The 22,683-nt window shown below is 45.1% G+C and overlaps 1 protein-coding gene across 1 annotated transcript; it reads left to right on the top strand.

The window, feature by feature from the left end:
• Positions 1–1,904: 1,904 nt before the first annotated feature.
• LOC125548006 lies at positions 1,905–4,369 on the top strand. Its single transcript, XM_048711720.1, has 2 exons — positions 1,905–2,490; positions 3,507–4,369. Exons 1-2 carry the CDS (start codon positions 2,055–2,057, stop codon positions 3,737–3,739), a joined length of 669 nt encoding a protein of 222 aa, XP_048567677.1. The 5' UTR covers positions 1,905–2,054; the 3' UTR covers positions 3,740–4,369.
• Positions 4,370–22,683: the final 18,314 nt, after the last annotated feature.

Raw genomic sequence — 22,683 nt, forward strand, 5'->3', positions numbered from 1 at the left:
ATTATGAGCGACCTGCCCTATCTTCTCACTTGGAAATGACAATGGTCGAGGCAACGAACCTGACAATGAGTAATATGGATACGAATGAGGGCTGATCCTAACTACGACACATGTGTGACACTCGGATTTTATGAGTTCGGGCCCCTCGCGGAGAGATAACAAACCTATGTCTCGAGCCCGGAGGCTATATGTTCTCTGGTGTCTGGTGATTACAATGGAATGCGAACCCCTGCCCTAGCGCTTGGGGGCGGCTTATATGGAGTTTGCCGCCCCTCATCAGGACTACGTTACTAGGAGAGTGAATGATAGAGCTTATTACAGGCGGTATTGGTAACTGATGCCTTAACTACACTAAACGCCAGGCGTCATGCTCCTCAGACGTTTCAGATCCCATGCGGCCTATTCGCCTCCCTTGTTCGAGTGCGGGCGAGTGTGGTTGAATGACGGCAGTGCGTCCGAGTGGGTGGAAAGCATCCGAATGAATATTTTAAGGCGGGCATCTGAATGCTCCTATGGGTCAGGAGCCTGCTGGTTTATTGACAGGGGCCCTAGCTGGTCTCGGGATGGTAGCTCCATGACCCTACCCTTAGTAGGTGCCCCATCACCGCCCACCTCTCCCATCCCTCCACCTTATCTTCTTCACGAGCATATCCTCCACAGCTACCATCCTCTCGTTTCCGCTCCCTGCCATGGACGCACGCTTCTCTTTCTTCCGCAAATCCCTCTGCAACTTTGCTCTGATCTATTCCTCACAACCTTTCCTCTCTTCCTTCCCTCGCTCACCCGCGGTCTGACGGAGTTGTTGCTACTGCAAGGTGGGGAACCGTTGCGGCGGTGACGACGAACTTTTCTGCTGAGAAGGGAGGCGACACCAGGGTTGCAATGCGGTGTTCCAACATACATCGCCGCAGCAGTCGCCGTTCACTACGCCGCTGGTACTACGATGCAGCTGCAATGAAGCATCGCCCGATTTCTCCTGTGTAGCTGCGACGGGTTGTCGACGCTGCGTTGGAGCACCACATGCCGGTGTCGCGGCTGCAATGAAGCATGGCCGGAGCTGCGACGGAGCACTGTCGTGCCGGTGTTGCGGCTGCAATGAAGTATCACCGAGCTGCGACGGGTCGCCGGTGCTGCGTTGGAGCACTGTGTGCCGATGTAGCGGCTGGAATGAAGCATGGTCAGTGCTGCGATGGAGCATTGCCGTGCTACCATTGCTGCCGAATGCCCTACTCTGCCGACGAAGGGGTCCGACTCCTGCTTGCGAGCCGGGCAGCGCTGCCTCGACGGTGACTCATGTTGTTGCTTCGTTGTGGGTTGACCCGATCCAATGGCTATGAGGGAAGGATCCTACGGCCCACGACCCGACCGATTTCCTCAAGAAATCAGCCGGTTGATCCACAACAGGCATCATGTTTGATTTATTATACTCCCTCGATCCATCTATATAGGGTCTAATGTGTTCTTTGAGATGAACTTTGACCACATGTTAGAGCAATAATATATGACATGCAAGTTACACAAAGCATACCGTTAAACTCGTACGTGGAAGGAGATTCCATTGATATAATTTTCACATTATTATACAACTCATATACTCCCTCCGTTCCTAAATATAAGTTTTCCTAAAGATTTCATTATGGACTACATACGAAGTAAAATGAGTGAATCTATACTCTAAAATGCATCTACATACATTCATATGCGGTCCATATAGTGAAATCTCTACAAAGACTTATATTTAGTAATGAAGAGAGTACTATTATTCTTATCAATAGTCAAATGCAATCTTGGAAAATACATTAAGCCCTATATATATGGATGGAGGGATATAAAAATTAGTAAAAGCTCAGTCTTTAGTTAATCACGGTTTTGCACAGAGGCGTCATTTCGGTTTGGCTCCGAGTGTGTCTCAGATAGTCCGACCGGTGGACGGGGCTCAAACCAATATAAGGAGGGGCAAGCCCCCCTCCCCAAAATCGAAAATCAAACGCGAGCAGCCCCCAAATCCAGATCTCAAGATCTCCCGGCGAGTTGAGCAGAAATCAGATCAACCGATGGCCGGCGTCGAGTGTGTCTGCCCTGGCAAACGAAAGGCGGCGACTTTTTCCGGCGAGGAGCCTTCCCCGACGGCCAAGAGGACGGCCGGCTGTTCCCGAGGAGAGGAGGAGATTCCGGCGGCGAAGAAGATGTGGCGGCTGCCGCGGGAGGAGGTCGACCGGATCGTCGACTGGCCGCCGTACGTCCCTCCCGCCCTGTACCGAGACCTGAAGCGTGACAACCCGTCGCTTCTGCCGTCGCCGGAGGAGGAGAAGGACGAGCGCACGGTGCTCCTCTACCGGTACGCGCGCGAGTTGTACGAGCATTTGGAGGAGTTCGCCGGGTTCCAGGCCAGGGTCCGCCGCGAGTACGCCTCCAAAGGATTCGTGGAGGTCGACTACGACTGCGTCGGCGCCGAGGCCGTGGCGCAGAGGCGGGTCAACCAGGCACGCGGTGAGGCTTTCAGAGCCATCGTTGCTCATCTTAAATCAGAGGTCGTCGTCGACGCCGACACGTTCCGGCAACTCAAAAGGAAATTGATGGACGGTTTCTGACTGTCTGAAACCAAACTCATCTGGCAGTCAGGCCAGTGACTCTTATGTAGTAGTACTAGCATTACGAGGGATCTAGCTAGGTGTGTGCTCCGTCCCATGTGATCGATTGTGCTTCTTTGTGCCTTGTCACAACATCATTGATCCAATGGATGCAATTTGTTGATTCAGAAAGAAAGAAAGAATGCAGCTTTTCATCATTGATTAAACAAATATGCCCTGCATAACAGCTCAGTTTTGTAGCTTACTGTAGGAATTACCTCTGATTTATCAACCCTGACGACTTGTTAGGATTTATCTCTGATTATTACCCCTGTAGTTTTTTACAAGCACATAGTACTTGTTACTTTATCATGAATGGATTACTACACCATGAGAGATTGCACATTACTTTTAGAGAAAACGGCTGTCCGTAAGGCCCAGCTATATATCGAAAGGAACGGAATACAAAACAGAGAGGAGCTTCAGTCAGAAGCTCAGCAATGTTTTTCGAGATGAAAGAGTTCTGCTTGCACGTTATTGTCATGGACACGGTCGTTTTCATGTTATGATAGGCATCGGAGTCGTGTCCTCCTGTTTTCACAAGAGCATGGTTGTAACCCTGCAACAATACTCCAGTGAATGCAAACAGAGTTTGTTTTTGTCCCGACTCAACAAAAAGAAGCAGTTGATGAACAAACAGAGTTTGTTTTTGTACCTTGTTAGTGTCCTGTAGTTTAGTAAATTTGTCTGACAGCGTTGATGCATACTTGTTTCAGTTATACTGCAACCAGATGCATTTGTCTCTTTTGAGGACATTGGCACATCGGTGCTTCACACTAACTTACCATTTGTATTTGTATTTTATTTTTATTTGTAATTCATCACATTGCTGATGTCTGTTATTTTCCCTGTACATGGCCATGTGCCCACATACAGGTTCTGTTGCAACGTCTGGAGCTGTGCATGTGCTATCTTCTCGCACGACTCCACTGATTCATCTCCAGGCCTTGCGATGGTGCCATTGCCATGGAACCGAGGCAAGGTTTCTGTTCCAAGCTCTAGTTTGCTGTACTGACAATTTGTCTTCCAAGATTGTTTGCTTTTATAGTTCGAAACTATATGCATTGATGTGGATATTGGGGCTTGTTTATTTTGCTACTGCTTTTTAGGGCCATATGCTTCATTGGTTAGATCTGCCTGGCCATAGTGGTTAGCCATCATCTTCAGGTCCAGTTGGATATATAGATCACCAGTTTTTGGAACTGGGTGCAGTGCCCTGCTTAACAAAGTTGAATATTCACTTATTTTCCTTGGTGAGATATACCTCCAAATCTGGTAGGGCGCTGTTAATCGTATTGTTTGCCTTCTTTTTTCCCTGTCTAATTTTGGTGGTTGTTTCAAGGTTTGTAGGTGATGCTGAAGCTAGTGGCCCTCAATAGTATGCAGAGGCGATCTAGCAGATGAGGGTACTATAAATCCGAAGGGTAAAAACTAGAGAAATTTGCGGTCTTATGCAGTTATGCCTCCCTGAGATATGTGTGAGCCCAGGAGTGGAATTTCGTATGGTGATCCTTGTGTTACTGGTCTGCTGGTAGTTTCTGTTGTGTTAATTGTTGAAACCCTGGTGGCCTTGGAATGGTTGTGCCCTGGAGCTGTAAGCAGCGGTTATTATTTCTAGGCCTTTTGTTAAGCACTAAGCAGTGTGTTTGTCTTCAAACTGGCGAGCTTGCGCTTGGTTTTAACCTTTGTGGCGACACGTTTTCTGTGCATAATGCTGGATGATGGTTATTCTGCTGCTAGGGGTGCCTGTTGTACTAGAATAATATGGATGCAGTAGTTACTGAGCTCTGACTATTACTTCAGATTCTTCTGTTGTTTTGTTGCCTCCAATTATACCAGTTCTTTTTACAAGTTCTGTGTGGCTTCTCCTTTTCATTTTTAGAGTAAAAATTCTGAAGGTTGTGTATACTGGTGGCCAGCCAAACCGAGCCATCCGACGGCAGAGCAGCCTGAATGGGTAGGAAGCGATCAAGCCTCAAGTTTGACGCTTTGGTGTCTCATTAATGTGGGTTATATTTTCAATGGGAGGCAACGTTTCTATCGGTAGTGAGACGCATGTGTTGACTTCGTCAATCTTAATGCACCACAGTCCACAGTTTCGATCCGATCTTTAGTAGGCACTATGTGAACTTGCTTAACAACTATTTTAGTATTGTTATGTACTCCCTTCGTTCTAAAATATTTGTCGTTACGTAGGCCATCTCGGAAAAACAGCGAAAGCAGAGTAGATATCGCAGAGCAAGACGCTGAACAAACACAAGGAAGGTAGATAAGAGGGGCACACACACTTACTGGCTACTGCCGAAATGAAATGAAATTGGCCGAACAAAGCAAAGGTGCAAGGATGATCGCACCACAGCGACACACAAACTGAAGAAAGAGCGCAGAAAAAAGCTAGAGTCAACGAGCTCAAATCCTTTACATGGATTTCAGTATAACAGAAGTCGCTTGCAATGAATACTTCCCTTGAGGCAAACAAAAATAACAAATTTGACTTGTCAAAGAAACTTTCAAAAAGTGCATTGTGTAAACCGGATTTTACTTTTTTTTTTGCCAGGAGGCTCCTCAAATGTCCAAACACCTAGAAATTGTGCACTTTCATGTAAAAATTTCAGATGTTTTTCAATTTATTTACTGTGAGCAGATGAGCCTAGTATGACCCGAGTTGCTTCTACCTGGCAATGGGGACATCTTTTCGCATCGCTCCCTTGTTGAACGCATTGCTCGGATATGCTCAAACTGATTTTTTTCAGGTGAAAATCTAAATTCTGGCCTTGACGTTTTGATCCGGTGCTGGCGACGCATGAGCGTCGTTTCCTTTCTAAAGGCTTTGTTGTTGAAGAGTTTTGTCAGTTACGTGGTGTCATGAGATGGTTGGCAGGAACGGAGCCGGATTTAGATATGGGGGCGAAAGACAACAAGCACAAAAAAAATGATATACCATATGGCTATCTTAAGCCTTAGCTTTGCATCTCCAACCGTTACTCATTTGCTTTAACATCATAGTGTGGCCATTTGTTGGACTAGAATCAGTGCTAATTTTTGCACTAGCTTCTCGTTGATTGCGGTAGGAATTTACAATCATAGAGACAGATTTTGATTGTAAAACCAGTTTCGCCGTAGAATGGATAGATTATTTTCATATTCATGACTATAAATACACAATCAATTTATTTATTCAAAAGTATAGTATCATTAGTGCATCGGGTCTATTGATGACTCACGGAGCGCAGCGTCACATCGCCGGCAGCGATCGATTTTGGTTGCAACCTTGTCGATTCAGTGCCAGACTGCCAGTTTTCTCTTACCAAAAAAGGGTTCCCCACTTTGTATACAAAACAACCAACCGAACCATATATGGATAGATGCTGGGGCGGAATGGATAGATGCTAGGGCGGAAGCAGCACAGTCATGCAAAAAAAAAAAAACGATAGAGAAAAGCAAAAGAAACAAATGCCGACAATGGCGGATCAACAAAACGAAGAAGCCTCGCGATCGCAGCGCCCACAGGATCTTCCACTAGACTCCAAGACTCCGAAGCGCCGGCACCTATCAACACCTCCAAGAAGGATCGCGACGATGACGACGCTGCTGCAGGGGTTTCCCCCGGTACACGACGAGGCGAGAGGAAGGGTAGCCCCGACGCCCTCCCGGAAGGTCAGGTGGCACCTACAGGCGCCACCGCGCCGGTGTTGGCCATGCCGACAGGGGTTTCCCCCGATCCCAACCCGCACCTGGGACGCCCCGGAGCCTGCCACCAAACCAACCACCATCATGCGCCAATGCGGTCATGGGGTCCCCACACCGTCTCATCATGGCACCGCGAAGTGAGGACAGCACGGCGAAGAATCAGAGCCGGGACTAGGGCATCAACACCGTCGGCACGCGGGAGGGCCCCACCTCCACCTGCCAGTTTTCTCTTACCGGAACTGCCTTAGGCTTGTAGCAAATCACTGCGTCCGGTCTGCCGTCAAAGCGGCAACGTATCCGTCGATCGGTGCCTGCCTGTCCTGGGCTCGTGGCATCCCCTACCCTTCGCCCCTTCTCGATTGAGGCACGACGGGGAGATCCGATCAGCAGCAAGCACTTGCAGGCTTCAGTTACGATCACAGAAGCGGCTTGGAAACGAAGAGGTTAGCGTCGTGAGTGCGTGCGTAGTCCAACTCCGGTCGTGGGTACGTGCAGCAAGCCTGCAAAGCCTCTCTTGTCCTCCATGATGGGCTGTCATTTTCCATTACCTTATTTTGTGCTTTTAGCAAAGATATTGGGCTGTACACGGGCTGAGACGCAGATGCTTCATGTCAACCGTGAAGTCTGAAGCGATTGGGTAGCCACCAATGGTTAGGATTTGTATCCACATTCTAAAAACTAGTCATCAACCCGTGTAGCAGCACGGGCTAGTTAATTATGGATACATGCAACAATAGAAGTAATAGTGTCATTTGGATATTTTTGCATATTTTAAATTATAGGAATTAGAAATCCATCTATAGTATTAGTATTGCAAACATGCAAAATTTTGCTTTCTTAGCATGAAAACATATTCATAAGAAAATATTACCAAAATACACATTGATTTATTGGGTGCCACACTTCAGATGTTGCATACCTCGTGGAAACAGGTAAGTAAATATCGGATCAAGATACAACTGCTTGTGGCACGAAATTAGGGGTGAAATAGCTTTAGAGATGTACTAATTAACCGATTGGAACTCTTTGACTCGAAAACGTATAAAAACACCTTCTTATCATTCTTCGGCAAATATACTTTTTAAAATTAGACTATTTGTCCAGCTTCTATATCCACTTTATAGCTTAGAACACCACAGTTTGTTTTCATTCAATACATCAAAACATTTGTATCTCCATTTGAAACACGATAGTGTTGTTATCCATGTGTTGGAAAACATTGTGCTTCCTTACACAGATTTCTTCTCGATTGGTATACGCCAATGAAAATATCCATGTGCTGTTTGAATTTAAATCTCATCCGCATATTTTCTTTTTTTTAGATCCGACTGCTTAAATAATAAACATGATGTAGCTTAAGATATTACATACATCCAACAGTTATAGATTGTCGAGTTACAGATCTGATTGTTAATTAGTTGCTTTTCCTAGAATTCACGTGAAATCGGAGGAGATGACACTGAGATTTTTCTTTCTACCAGGGAAAGAGAGTTGAAGGGGAGGACACAAAGAATTTCTTGTTTCTAGGAAACCGAGAGAGATCAAGTGGAGGATCTCTCGCGTACGTGAAATATAGGAAGAGATGACGCTTATTTTTTATTTTTTTAGAGAAAGGGAGAGAGACCAAGAGGAGGAGGATTCATATACATACATGGGATAGGAGAGCAGGTGCCTTGTTTCATCTAATACTAGATCATTGAAGGCGCGCGTTGCTGCGCTCATCTACTTTGGCACTATAATGTTAGTGATAGATGAAATTATATTAGAGGTATTTTACTCTTGACAAAATTAGTACATGAATTATGATATAACATGTAGCTTGATTAGTACTTTTTGTAGGAATATGTCAGTGGAGTCCAACCATGGCAGTAACTCAGCAATTTTGCGTCTGATAAAAAATTTGAACATTATTAGGCCCCATGCCATATACTCCCTCCGTTCCTAAATATTTGTCTTTCTAGAGATTTCAACAAGTGACCACATACGGAGCAAAATGAGTGAATCTATATTCTAAAATATGTCTATATACATCCGTATGTGGTAGTTCATTTGAAATCTCTAAAAAGACAAATATTTAGGAACGGAGGGAGTATGTTGAAAGATATTACAATTATTATCATCATCTATCATTAAGGTGGCATAACTGATTCTCAAAAAAAGTAGGTGGTATTTTCCCCATAAATCACATCTTGCCAAAAAAAAGTGCTCTATTAGTACGTCGACGCCCGAGCACCCATACATTGCCATGCACGTCTATTTTTCTGGTAGCATACAAGGAATTTATTTAAATATATACAATGAAACATATAGAAAATGTCTCCTGTAAGATAAATCATGAAAGCCTGATCACAGGTGTGTTCTTATATGCTAGAAGTTCTAGCGAAAACACAGAGAACTCTGAAGGCGACACACAATCAGCCTCGAACGACCTCTAAGCACTAAAATCATAAGCACATAGGTCACCTTGCGCAATCTTGGTTTCTCTTGTTGATTGTACTTGGTTGGTTGTTTCACCTTCCGATCATAAGGCACACATTTTTCCTTATATTACTGCAGTTTATCAATTGGTGGTTTGTGTAAGCTGATAAATTCATCAAAATATAGTAGTTTCGGTTCTCCTACATCAGACAAATATATTCAATGACAAAACAATACATATACTGATATACCAATTGAAAAACCATTGCTTCCAAAGGTTTAAGAAGAGTATTTCTTCAGATATCAAGCTTGGATTCATCAACAAAAACAGAACTTGAATTATAATCCTCCCTGATTGTTGAGGCTAAAGTTCAATATTATGATAGGTTCTTTGTGCAAATAAATATTACATGCATACAAGGTAAGCTTTGCATTATCCAAATGGTCCAAATATGCCAAACAAACTGCTCAATGCAGTACACTTATAAATATTTTAGTTGACCATTTAATTTGACCAAACAATCACAAGTATGCCATAGAGTTAATATATATTTGAGGGAATAGTTACACAGAAGCATGCTTACTAAGAAATGCCTTATCATGTCATGCATTGACATATATCAGCAGCTCTGAAAAACTTACAGCAGCATAAAATAGAATGCAATAGACAAAAACTTACTGTTGAAGTATGAGGAGACCAGTTCATATCTAAAGTTGTCACCTGCATGTAGCCATATATTAGCATCACAATGTTGGTGTGGGTAATCTTCTACAAAAAATGTGGATAACCTAAAAGGTATTCCTATTGTTTTCGGATTGGGCAATGTCAAGAATATACCATGATACAACATTAGCACAAACTTTTGAAAATTGCTAAATCAAGTCAAAGAAAAGCAACTTATGTAGCAAGTGTTACACTGACATCCATGGCTAGCATCTACCTGCTGATCAACTCCCGTGAAAGGTTGCCTCAGAGTACTTCAGCTCCCGCGCTGCAATCACATCATATTTCTCATGACGACCAAGTTATAAACTCATACTTCTAATACATAAAAATTGGATTGGCATGCACAAACTCCTTTTAAATTAAGCCTAATGAAATTATTAATTGAAACCTCTATATTAGTGTACAAGATGAGTAGTAAGACATATAGCAATAGCATAACTTCGCATGGAACTCATATGTATTTAATATTATCATGACAGATGAAAGTATTCGAACTACATGTATTTAAAATATACAACTACTAATAAGAATATTCAAAACTATAAATCTTGACACTTCCACTCTCAACATTATGTGTCCATATCGATTCCTTCAATGCAATGCATAGGGATGGTTGGCATGGTCATATATTCTACATGGGATATTGAATTTTAGATTCTTTTTGTATGAGTAAACAGTACAGAAAGTAGCTCCCTTTCATAAAAGAAAAATGAATAAAATCTTAACACTTGATAGGCACAAAATCAGCAAAGTCAACATATGTTGTACAATAATAAAAGAACCTTGGAGTATATTGCTAAAGTACAGAAAGTAGCTCCCTTTCATAGAAGAAAAATGAATAATTTCTTAACACTTGATAGCACAAATCATCAAAGTCGACATATGCTATACATTAATAAAAATAATATCTTCACATGTTTTTTCCTTCAGAAAATTAACATATGTTGTACGTGCATTAATAAAATAATATCTTCACATGTTATTTTCTTCAGCCATGTGATCACTGAAGGAACAAAGTTTCTCCGTGAGCATTATTCATGTGAACCCAAGAGTAAGCATAATTAACAATCTCACAGCCATCCATGAGAAATTTGTGGCACATAAAAAAATTGGGGGTGGGGTGTAACGCCCTCGATGCGGCTATATCTCCTACGTGTCGAAGCACGACTTAGAGGCATAACCGCATTGAAAGCAATGTCGCAAGTAAGGTAATCTTCACAACAACCCATGTAAATAGATAATAGGGGAAAAAGGTACATAGTTGGCTTACACTCGCCACGTCACACAAAGTACATGAATAACATTACAATCATCCAATACACTCATGGTCCTACTACGGTACCAAAATAAAAGATCAACCCCAACATGCGATACGGTCCCGATCGCCCCAACTGGGCACCACTACTGATCATCAGGGAAAGACACATAGTAACGGCGTGAGTCTTCGTCGAACCCCCACTTGAGCTCAAGTGCATCATCTGGAACGGAGTCATCGGGCCCTGCATCTGATTTGGAAGTAATCTGTGAGTCACGAGGACTCAACAATCTCGCACCCTCGCGATCAAGACTATTTAAGCTTATAGGTAAGGCAAGGTAATATGTGGAGCTGCAGCAAGCGACTAGCATATATGGTGGCTAACCTGTTCGCAAAAGAGAGCGAGAAGAGAAGGCAAAGCACAAACGAAGAACTATAGAACAACCTACGGCAAACATTACTCCAACACCGTGTTCACTTCCCGGACTCCGCCGAGAAGAGACCATCACGGTAACACACGCAGTTGATTCATTTTAATTAAGTTAAGGTTCATGTTATCTACAATCGGACATTAACAAATTTCCATCTGCCCATAACCGCGGGCACGGCTTTCGAAAGTTCAAATCCCTGCAGGGGAGTCCCAACTTAGCCCATCACAAGCTCTCACGGTCAACGAAGGATAAACCTTCTCTCGAGACGTTCTGATCAGACTCAGTATCCTGGTTATACAAGACAACTTCGACAAAGATAAAACAAGTCTAGCAACACCGCCCGAATGTGCCGACAAATCCCGATAGGAGCTGCACATATCTCGTTCTCACGGCACTCTCAGATTGTCCAAACTTCCGGTAGGCCAGCCCAGAGTTGCCCCTGGTGGCCACCGGCGGTTGACGGGGTGGACCAACACTCAGAGGAGCACTGGCCCGGGGGGGTTTAAATAAGATGACCCTCGGGCTCCGGAAACCCAAGGGAAAAAGAGGCTAGGTGGCAAATGGTAAAACCAAGGTTGGGCATTGCTGGAAGAGTTTTATTCAAGGCGAACTGTCAAGGGGTTCCCATTATCACCCAACCACGTAAGGAACGCAAAAGCCGGGAACATAACACCGATATGACGGAAACTAGGGCGACAAGAGTGGAACAAAACACTAGGCAAAAGGCCGAGCCTTCCACCCTTTACCAAGTTTATAGATGCATTAAGATAACAAGATAATATAATGATATCCCAACAAATAAACAATGTTCCAACAAGGAACGAATCTCCAATCTTCACCTGCAACTAGCAACGCTATAAGAGGGGCTGAGCAAAGCGGTAACATAGGCAATTAACGGTTTGCTAGGACATGGTGGGTTAGAGGTTTGACATGGCAATTTAGGAGGCATGATAAGCAAATAGTAGGTATCGTAGCATAGGCATAGCAAAAGAGCGAGCATCTAGCAAGCAAAGATAGAAGTGATTTCGAGGGTATGATCATCTTGCCTGCAAAGTTGTCAGAGTTTACTTGGTCCTCGTAAGCAAACTCAACGGGCTCCTCGTTAGCGAACTCGTCTCCCGGCTCTACCCAAACAAGACAAACAAGCAAAAGAAACACAATCAAGCACGTGCAATGCTCGAACAACATGATGCAAACATGGTATGCTATGCAGGATGCGATATGTGATGCATATGCAAGATTTGACAAAGGATGATTTAACCTGGCCTCAAAATGGAAATCCAAGAGTGCCACTGGAAAGGTGAGGTGATTTCGGTTGAAATCGATATAAAGATCACCGGAATCGGATGCACGGTTTGGAAATGGCAAGCAAAACAAATATGGCACCGGTGTGCGATAAACAGCAAGTAGCCATTTAAATGCATCAAGATAATTATGCTACAACACTCAAACATGGCAACAAAATACATGGCAGGGATCCACTCATAATGCTTGACAAAAGATGAACACTGATCTACGGCCAATTCATCCATTAACAGGTTTAAACAAGCATGCGAAAATGCAAACGATAACAGGTTTCAGACTTAGTGAAATTAACACAAGTCTGAAATTTCAGATCAGGTAGCACACTTTGGAGCATGAAAACTATATGCTACAGGAATTTAACATGGCAAAGCAAGGCATGACAGGAAGCTACTCAAAGCACTTAACAAAAGTCCCTTAGTGACCTTAAGCCAAAAGGGATCAGAAAATACAATTGCAAGCATGTGAACATGGCAAAAACATAATCAGATTACAGACTTAGAGAAAAACTGGAACAAGCAAATCTGTTAACGAGTAGGCATGTTCATGAGCTCGTTGCACTCACTACAAAGCATGGCATGACAAACTAAGCATACACCCATCAAGAATACATATCATATAAGCTATACATGGCAAGAACAACAACATAGCATGCACGGATCAACAACAACATCCTCGGCAAAATCGCTAACAAGTAAACAATCTGCCAGGATTCACAAAATAGAAAAAGTAGAGCTCGATTGACTCAAGCTAGGGTGCTCCATAATTGCAAACAAAGGCATGGATGGATAGAGCACCACAATATTAACAAATCATCCTTACTGATCATCCTCAGAAAAGGCACGGATCACTAGGAAACAACATGAACACATGGCATATTGGCAAAAACAGATCAATGACTTAGTGAAATTCTAAGTCCCTGAAATCAGCATTAACGAATGCACTACTTTGCAAGCTTGTGCTAGTCACCACACATGTCACAAAAATACATGGTAAGCACCTCTGTAAAGATGGCAAAGCATATAACAAAACACATGTAGAGCTCAGGAGCATATCATGCACACATTAATCATGGCAAAAATGACAAATAGCTATTTGGTGCAGCAGATCTGACAATTATCTCAAATAGCTCTCTTCCAATAGCATTTCGGGCATCAAGATGAGCTCAAATGAAAATGATGCAATGAGATGAAATGGTGTGCTCTTTGAGGCGAACATTTTGATATGCTACACGCTCAAATCGGAGTTACGGGTGCAAAGTTACGATGCGATGAACAATGCAAAAAATATGCAGAATTAGGGGAAAATCGAGGTCAACCCCTAGGGTTACTGTACCAGCGGATCTGGATCTGGCGCGCATGCAAAACGAAGTTCGCCGGAGAAGTCCCTGTTCACCGGAGTGAGACGGGGGCGGCCGGATCCGTCGAGGGAAGGAGCTTGCCGGCCGGATCCGGAGCGGGGCGGCGCGCTGCGGCGAGGGCCGGGGACGGCTAGGTGAGGCGGCGTGGATGCCACCGGACGGCGACGGCAGCCGGGCGACGGCCGCGGCGACGGCGCGTCGGGGAGACCGTGCCGGGCGGGGAGGAGGCCGACCTGGGCCACGGCGAGCAGACCGGGCCGCGGGGCTCCCCGCAGGCCTCGCGGGCCTCGGGCGGCGGCGGCGATGTGGGGCTCCCGCGCGCCATGTGGCGTCTCGCGGTTGGTCCGGGCGAAGCGGGCGGACTTGTCCGGCGCGTCCGGACGTTGTCCGGCGCGCGGAGAGGAAGGGGAGCTAGGGTTTGGGGTGGAAGATCCGAAAATTTCGGGAAGGAGCTAATTTATAGGTAGGAGGGGCTAGGAGTGTCCAAATGAGGTGTGGTTTTCGGTCACGCGATCGTGATCGAACGCTCTAGATGATGGAGAGGGTTTTGGTGGGTGTTGGGCCAAATTGGAAGGGTGTTGGGCTGCAACACACACGAGGCCTTCTCGGTCCCTCGGTTAACCGTTGGAGTATCAAACGAAGTCCAAATGGCACGAAACTTGACAGGCGGTCTACCGGTAGTAAACCAAGGCCGCATGGCAAGTCTCGGTCCAATCTGGAAATGTTTAACCCCCACACACGAAAAGAGGTAGAAAGGACCACCGGAGGAGATAGGAGCGCCGGAATGCAAAACGGACAACGGGGAAAATGCTCGGATGCATGAGACGAACACGTATGCAAATGCAATGCACATGATGACATGATATGAAATGCATGACAACGACAACAACACACGGAGACAAAAACCCAAACCGAGGAAATAAAATAACTTAGCGCCGGAAACGGCAAGAGTTGGAGAACATATTAGGTAAATTACATCCGGGGTGTTACAACACTCCACCACTACGAAAGGATCTCGTCCCGAGATCTAGGACTGGAAAAACGCCGGGTACTCAGAACAGAGGTGATCCTCGCGTTCCCAGCTGGCTTCACGGTCGGAATGGGGTGACCACTTGACTTTGAGGAATTTGATTGACTTATTGCGAGTCTTGCGTTCAGTCTCTTCAAGAATAGCAACTGGGTGCTCACGATAAGCGAGGTCTTCTTGGAGATCAATGTCTTCGAAGTTGACGGTGCGGTCAGGAGTCTTGAAGCACTTGCGGAACTGAGAGACATGGAACACGTCGTGCACATTTGCAAAGTTTGAAGGAAGCTCGAGTTGATAGGCGAGATCGCCTCTCTTGCTGACGATCTTGAAAGGACCCACGTATCTAGGGGAAAGCTTCCCTTTGATACCGAAACGATGAGTACCTTTCATTGGAGAGACGCGGAGGTACACATGATCTCCGATCTCGAAAGCCAAATCACGGTGCTTACTATCATAGTAGCACTTCTGGCGTGATTGCGCTGCTTTGAGGTTATCACGAATGACTTTGCACATCTCCTCTGCCTCTGTGATCAAGTCATTTCCAAGAAGTTGACGTTCACCGGTTTCTGACCAGTTAAGAGGAGTACAACACTTCCTGCCATGCCGAATTTCGAATGGGGCCTTGCCCGAACTGGCTTGAAAACTGTTGTTGTAGGAGAATTCGGCGTATGGAAGACAATCTTCCCACTTCATACCGAAGGAGATCAAACAAGCCCTAAGCATATCTTCAAGAATCTGATTGACACGCTCGACTTGACCGCTAGTTTGAGGATGGAAAGCTGCGCTGAAGCGGATGTTGGTGCCCATGGCCTTCTGAAAAGAATCCCAAAACTTGGAGGTAAAGAAGCTTCCTGAAGAGATCACCTGTGGAATGCCGTGTAGCGAGACAATCCGAGAGGTATAAAGCTCCACCAATTGAGCTGCAGTGATAGACTCTTTGATAGGCAGAAAGTGAGCCACTTTAGTGAGTTTGTCGATGACAACGAATATAGCATCATTGCCACACTTGGACTTTGGAAACCCAGTCACGAAGTCCATCTCAATGTGGTCAAACTTCCATTCCGGAATGGCAAGAGGTTGGAGGAGACCAGCTGGCCTTTGGTGTTCTGCCTTCACTCTTCTGCAGACATCACACTCATTCACGAATTTAGCAATCTCGCGCTTCATTCGAGTCCACCAATAAGCCTTCTTGAGGTCCTGATACATCTTCGTACTCCCAGGGTGGATGGAGAGGAGTGAATTGTGAGCCTCATTCATGATAACTTTACGAAGGTCACCTTTAGGCACAACAATACGATCCTCGAAGAAGAGAGTATCCTTGTCATCAAGGCGATAGCACTTGTACTTGGGTTGACTCTTGGCAATCCCAATCTTCACCTTCTTCACCATAGCATCAAGAAGTTGGGCCTCGCGAATCTGCTCTTCCAAAGTAGGAAAGACTTGAAGGTTGGCGAGGAAACCTTGAGGAACAACTTGCAGATTGAGTTTGCGGAAAGCTTCATAAAGCTCGGGTTGGTAAGGCTTGAGAATCAGACTGTTGCAGTAAGCCTTCCTGCTCAAAGCGTCAGCGATCAGATTGGCCTTGCCCGGAGTATACTCGATATTCGGATTATACTCTTGAATCATTTCGACCCAACGAGTCTGTCTGAGGTTGAGATTAGGCTTAGTGAAGATGTACTTGAGACTCTTGTGGTCAGTGAAGATGTCCACTTTTCTTCCCAATAAGAGATGTCTCCAAGTCAAAAGAGCATGCACAACTTCCGCCAACTCGAGGTCATGAGTGGGGTAGTTCTTCTCGTTGGGCTTCAACTGGCGAGAGGTATAAGCCACAACTTTCTTCTCTTGCATCAACACTGCACCAAGACCTTGAAGAGAGGCATCGCAGAAGACCTCAAACGGTTTGGATTCATCAAGAGGAGTCAGAACTGGAGCAGTGACCAATTTCTCTTTCAAAGTGTTGAAAGCGATGTCACATTCCGGAGACCAAACGTACTTGACGTGTTTCTGGAGAAGGTTTGAAAGGGGCTTCGCGATCTTTGAAAAGTTCTCAACGAACCTTCGACAGTAGCTTGCGAGACCGAGGAAGCTGCGGAGTTGCTTCACGTTCTGAGGTGGTTCCCAATTCACAATTGCAGACACCTTCTCAAGATTCACCGCAATGCCCTTGGCAGAGATGATATGCCCAAGATATAGAACCTCATCGAGCCAAAACTCGCACTTTGAGAACTTGGCGTAGAACCGATGTTCCCTGAGCTTATCGAGCACCAAAGGCAAGTGCTTGGCATGATCTTCCTTGTTCTTCGAAAAGACCAGAATGTCATCGAGGTAGACCAAAACGAAGTCATTTGTGTAGGCGTTGAAGATGAAGTTCATCATGCGAGAGAAAGTCGGAGGAGCGTTGACGAGGCCAAAAGACATGACAGTGTATTCATATGAACCATAGCTTGTTCTGAAAGCCATCTTGGGAATATCTTGCTCACGGATTCGAATCTGGTGATAACCCATACGGAGATCAAGCTTGGAGAATACTTGGGCACCTTTGAGTTGTTCGAACATCTCATTGATGTTGGGAAGTGGGTACTTGTTCTTGATAGTCTTCTTGTTCAATGGACGATAGTCAACACAAAGTCGGTCCATTCCATCCTTCTTCTTCACAAAAAGAACTCCACAACCCCACGGAGAAGAACTAGGTCGGATGAGACCCATTCGTTCTTGAATATCGAGTTGCTTCTTAAGCTCCTTCAACTCTTCAGGTCCGAGCTTGTAAGGATGTTTGCAAACCGGTTCAGTGCCAGGCTCAAGATCGATGACGAATTCAACTGGCCGGTGCGAAGGCATTCCTGGAAGCTCTTCTGGAAAGACGTCTTGATATTCACAGACGACTGGAATTTGGGAGATGGCATCCAGTTCACCCTTCTCATTGAGAGAAAACAGACGGATTGTGTTATCCCGAGCGGCAACGACAATAACATCCTCAGATGAATGAGTCAATTGAATCTGCCTGGCTGCACAATGAAGCCGAGCCTTGTGCTTAGAAAGCCAGTCCATTCCAAGAATAAGATCAATATCCGAGTTACCAAGGACCATTGGAGAAGCCAGAAACTTAAAATCACCCATCATGATAGAAATATCCGGAATCTCGTAGTTAGCGAGCAAACATTTACCCGGTGAGACAACTGCTAACGGTTTATGCAAAACTTGAGAAGACAACTCATGCTTAGATGCAAAAGGTCTCGAGATGAAACAATGCGATGCACCAGTGTCAAAAAGTACTTTTGCAAAGAACATCGTTAACAGGAAGGTTACCCATGATGACATCTGACGAGTCCTCTGCCTGAGCTGCATTCATCAAGTTGACCTTGGCGTGCTTGGGGTTATGCTTGACCACAGCTGTACTTGCAGATCTCACAGGAGGAGGAGGAGGGAGACGCCTCTGATTGAAGCACTTGTTGGCATAGTGACCCTTCTGTTGGCACTTGTTGCACGTGACCTCTGAAAGCGGACGGTGGTACGGAGCACTTGATCTTGGAGCTTGAGACGAAGTCTTGTGATGAAAGCCAGGGTTGGGTGGGTGGGAAGATCCACTGCCACCTTTGCTCTTCTGTTGATACGGTTGACGGAACGGAGGAGGAGGAAGCCAATACTTCTGCTGCTTAGCCACTTGAGTTGAGGAAGAAGGAGTAGCATCTCTGACTCGCTTCTTGGAAGCATCGCACTTCAGTTGAGCAGCCTCTTGCTTCAAAGCCATGTTGTAAAACTCATCGTACCTCATGGGCTCAAAGAGAACAAGAGCTAGCTGGATTTCTTCTCTGAGACCACCCCTGAACTGGTATATCATGCTCTTCTCGTCAGGGACGTCCTACTTAGCAAAGCGGGCGAGCTTCTGAAACATCTTGTTGTACTCATAGACAGACATAGAGCCTTGCTTCAGGTTGCGGAATTCCTCATGCTTGCTTTCAACCATGCTCTAAGGAATATGATGAGCTTTGAAGTCTTGACAGAATTCATCCCAGGTAATCACACGGCCTCCTCTGGAATCTTTGTACTGCTGAAACCATTCTGCGGCTTGGTCTTTGAGTTGGAAGGAAGCGAACTTGACAAAGTCCTCAGGCCTGACATTACTGCACTCGAAATGCTTGCACAAGTCCACGAGCCAATCATCAGCGTCAGTTGCCTCAACGCAATTGCTAAAGGTCTTTGGCTGGTTAGCAAGGAACTGGTTGAGTGTAGCAAAGTGATTCTGATTGTTGCCTTGGTTGCCTTGGTTCGCTTGGTTGCGCTCTTGAAGAATTTGCATGATCAGCTGCGTGTTTGCATTGGTAGCGGCCATCACAGCTTGCCATGCCTCCGGAGGTGGAGGTGGTGGTGGCAGATCAGGATTCGGAGTCGTGCGCGTTGGAGGAGCCATCCTGAACAGGTTGACATCCATTAGCACATTGACAGATAAATATTGAAGCTGAACCAAACGGGTAGAAATTGCAACATATAGCCTTCGCATCCGAACGAAATGAATGAATGCATTCCAATTGAAATGGTCACATATCCATAAATTGATAAGCCACTTAGAATTTAGGTAGAAGAAATAAAATCAACAAGGTACAGAGCAAGAACGAATACTCGATAAGGATCACCCAGTCTCAAACCAAATATCCGTGGAAGAAGAACTAGAGCTACAAGAATTCCCACCTATGAAACTCCCGAACCTTTCCGGTTATGCAATCAGGTGTTGGGGATACAGGGGAAGCATAATATCTCACCCAAATCTAGCAAATCCTACATCCAGCTGTATCCATCCTTCAACACATAACCGAGAAAAACTTTGGAAATCGTCTACCTCAACCTTCAAAAAGCATCCGTTATACAAGTTATGGCAATACTCCCGAACTCCCGCCCCAGTATTGGGTGGCGTCGAGGTTATCTCACCAACAACTGCATAAAAGAGATTTTCGATGTCGGCGAACTAAACTCAGGTATTCCAGAACTGCAACGATAAAATTGTGATGACAAAACCTCGGAGCTCAACTCCTCGGGACACTGCCACAACCCCTAAATGACAGGAGGCACCAAGAACAATGTTCTCGTCACAAATCGATCGGAACGATTCCAAGATACCCGCGTGATCCTAAATTTTTTTTAGTGAAATTTGAGAAGAGAAGAGACAAAACTCTACGTCAGGATGCCTTACCAGAGCGATGAAGGGACTGGGGAGTAAAAACAATTCCTAAACTCTCCGATATATAATTCCTAAATGACTCAAAACATTTTTCTAGACTCAACTCGTCAGCTAATTCGATCAAGCAGTGGGGGCTCCTAAAGTCGGGGAAGGCTCTGATTACCAACTTGTAACGCCCTCGATGCGGCTATATCTCCTACGTGTCGAAGCACGACTTAGAGGCATAACCGCATTGAAAGCAATGTCGCAAGTAAGGTAATCTTCACAACAACCCATGTAAATAGATAATAGGGGAAAAAGGTACATAGTTGGCTTACACTCGCCACGTCACACAAAGTACATGAATAACATTACAATCATCCAATACACTCATGGTCCGACTACGGTACCAAAATAAAAGATCAACCCCAACATGCGACACGGTCCCGATCGCCCCAACTGGGCACCACTACTGATCATCAGGGAAAGACACATAGTAACGGCATGAGTCTTCGTCAAACTCCCACTTGAGCTCAAGCGCATCATCTGGAACGGAGTCATTGGGCCCTGCATCTGGTTTGGAAGTAATCTGTGAGTCACGGGGACTCAGCAATCTCGCACCCTCGCGATCAAGACTATTTAAGCTTATAGGTAAGGCAAGGTAATATGTGGAGCTGCAGCAAGCGACTAGCATATATGGTGGCCAACCTGTTCGCAAAAGAGAGCGAGAAGTGAAGGCAAAGCACGAACGAAGAACTATAGAACAACCTACGGCAAACATTACTCCAACACCGTGTTCACTTCCCGGACTCCGCCAAGAAGAGACCATCACGGTAACACACGCAGTTGATTCATTTTAATTAAGTTAAGGTTCATGTTATCTACAATCGGACATTAACAAATTCCCATCTGCCCATAACCGCGGGCACGACTTTCGAAAGTTCAAATCCCTGCAGGGGAGTCCCAACTTAGCCCATCACAAGCTCTCACGGTCAACGAAGGATAAACCTTCTCCCAAGACATTCCGATCAGACTCGGTATCCCGGTTATACAAGATAACTTCGACAAAGATAAAACAAGTCCAGCAACACCGCCCGAATGTGCTGACAAATCCCGATAGGAGCTGCACATATCTCGTTCTCAGGGCACACTCAGATTGTCCAAACTTCTGGTAGGCCAGCCCAGAGTTGCCCCTAGTGGCCATCGGCGGCTGACGGGGTGGACCAACACTCAGAGGAGCACTGGCCCGGGGGGGGGGGGTTAAATAAGATGACCCTCGGGCTCCGGAAACCCAAGGGAAAAAGAGGCTAGGTGGCAAATGGTAAAACCAAGGTTGGGCGTTGCTGGAAGAGTTTTATTCAAGGCGAACTGTCAAGGGGTTCCCATTATCACCCAACCGCGTAAGGAACGCAAAATCCGGGAACATAACACCGATATGACGGAAACTAGGGCGGCAAGAGTGGAACAAAATACTAGGCAAAAGGCCGAGCCTCCCACCCTTTACCAAGTATATAGATGCATTAAGATAACAAGATAATATAGTGATATCCCAACAAATAAACAATGTTCCAAAAAGGAACGAATCTCCAATCTTCACCTGCAACTAGCAACGCTATAAGAGGGGCTGACCAAAGCGGTAACATAGTCAATCAACGGTTTGCTAGGACATGGTGGGTTAGAGGTTTGACATGGCAATTTAGGAGGCATGATAAGCAAATGGTAGGTATCGTAGCATAGGCATAGCAAAAGAGCGAGCATCTAGCAAGCAAAGATAGAAGTGATTTCGAGGGTATGATCATCTTGCCTGCAAAGTTGTCAGAGTTGACTTGGTCCTCGTAAGAAAACTCAACGGGCTCCTCGTTAGCGAACTCGTCTCCCGGATCTACCCAAACAAGACAAACAAGCAAAAGGAACACAATCAACCGCGTGCAATGCTCGAACAACATGATGCAAACATGGTATGCTATGCGGGATGCGATATGTGATGCATATGCAAGACTTGACAAAGGATGATTTAACCTGGCCTCAACTTGGAAATCCAAGAGTGCCACTGGAAAGGTGATGTTATTTCGGTTGAAATAGATATAAAGATCACTGGAATCGGATGCATGGTTTGGAAATGGCAAGCAAAACAAATATGGCACCGGTCTGCGATAAACAGCAAGTAGCCATCTAAATGCATCAAGATAATTATGCTACAGCAGTCAAAAATTTCAACAAAATATATGGCAGGGATCCACTCATAATGCTTGACAAAAGATGAACACTGAGTTATGGCCAATTCATCCATTAACAGGTTCAAACAAGCATGGCAAAAATGCAAACGATAACAGATTTCATACTTAGTGAAATTAACACAAGTCTGGAATTTCAGATCAGGTAGCACACTTTGGAGCATGAAAACTATATGCTATAGGAACTTAACATGGCAAAGCAAGGCATGACATGAAGCTACTCAAAGCACTTAACAAAAGTCCCTTAGTGACCTTGAGCTAAAAGGGATCAGAAAATACAATTGCAAGCATGTGAACATGGCAAAAACATAATCAGGTTACAGACTTGGAGAAGAACTAGAACTTGCAAATCTGTTAACGAGTAGGCATGTTCACGAGCTAGATGCACTCACTACAGAGCATGGCATGAAAAACTAAGCGTACACCCACCAAGAATACATATCATAGAAGCTATACA

Source organism: Triticum urartu, chromosome 3 (assembly GCF_003073215.2).
Source record: "Triticum urartu cultivar G1812 chromosome 3, Tu2.1, whole genome shotgun sequence".
In the NCBI taxonomy this organism is placed as follows: domain Eukaryota; kingdom Viridiplantae; phylum Streptophyta; class Magnoliopsida; order Poales; family Poaceae; genus Triticum; species Triticum urartu.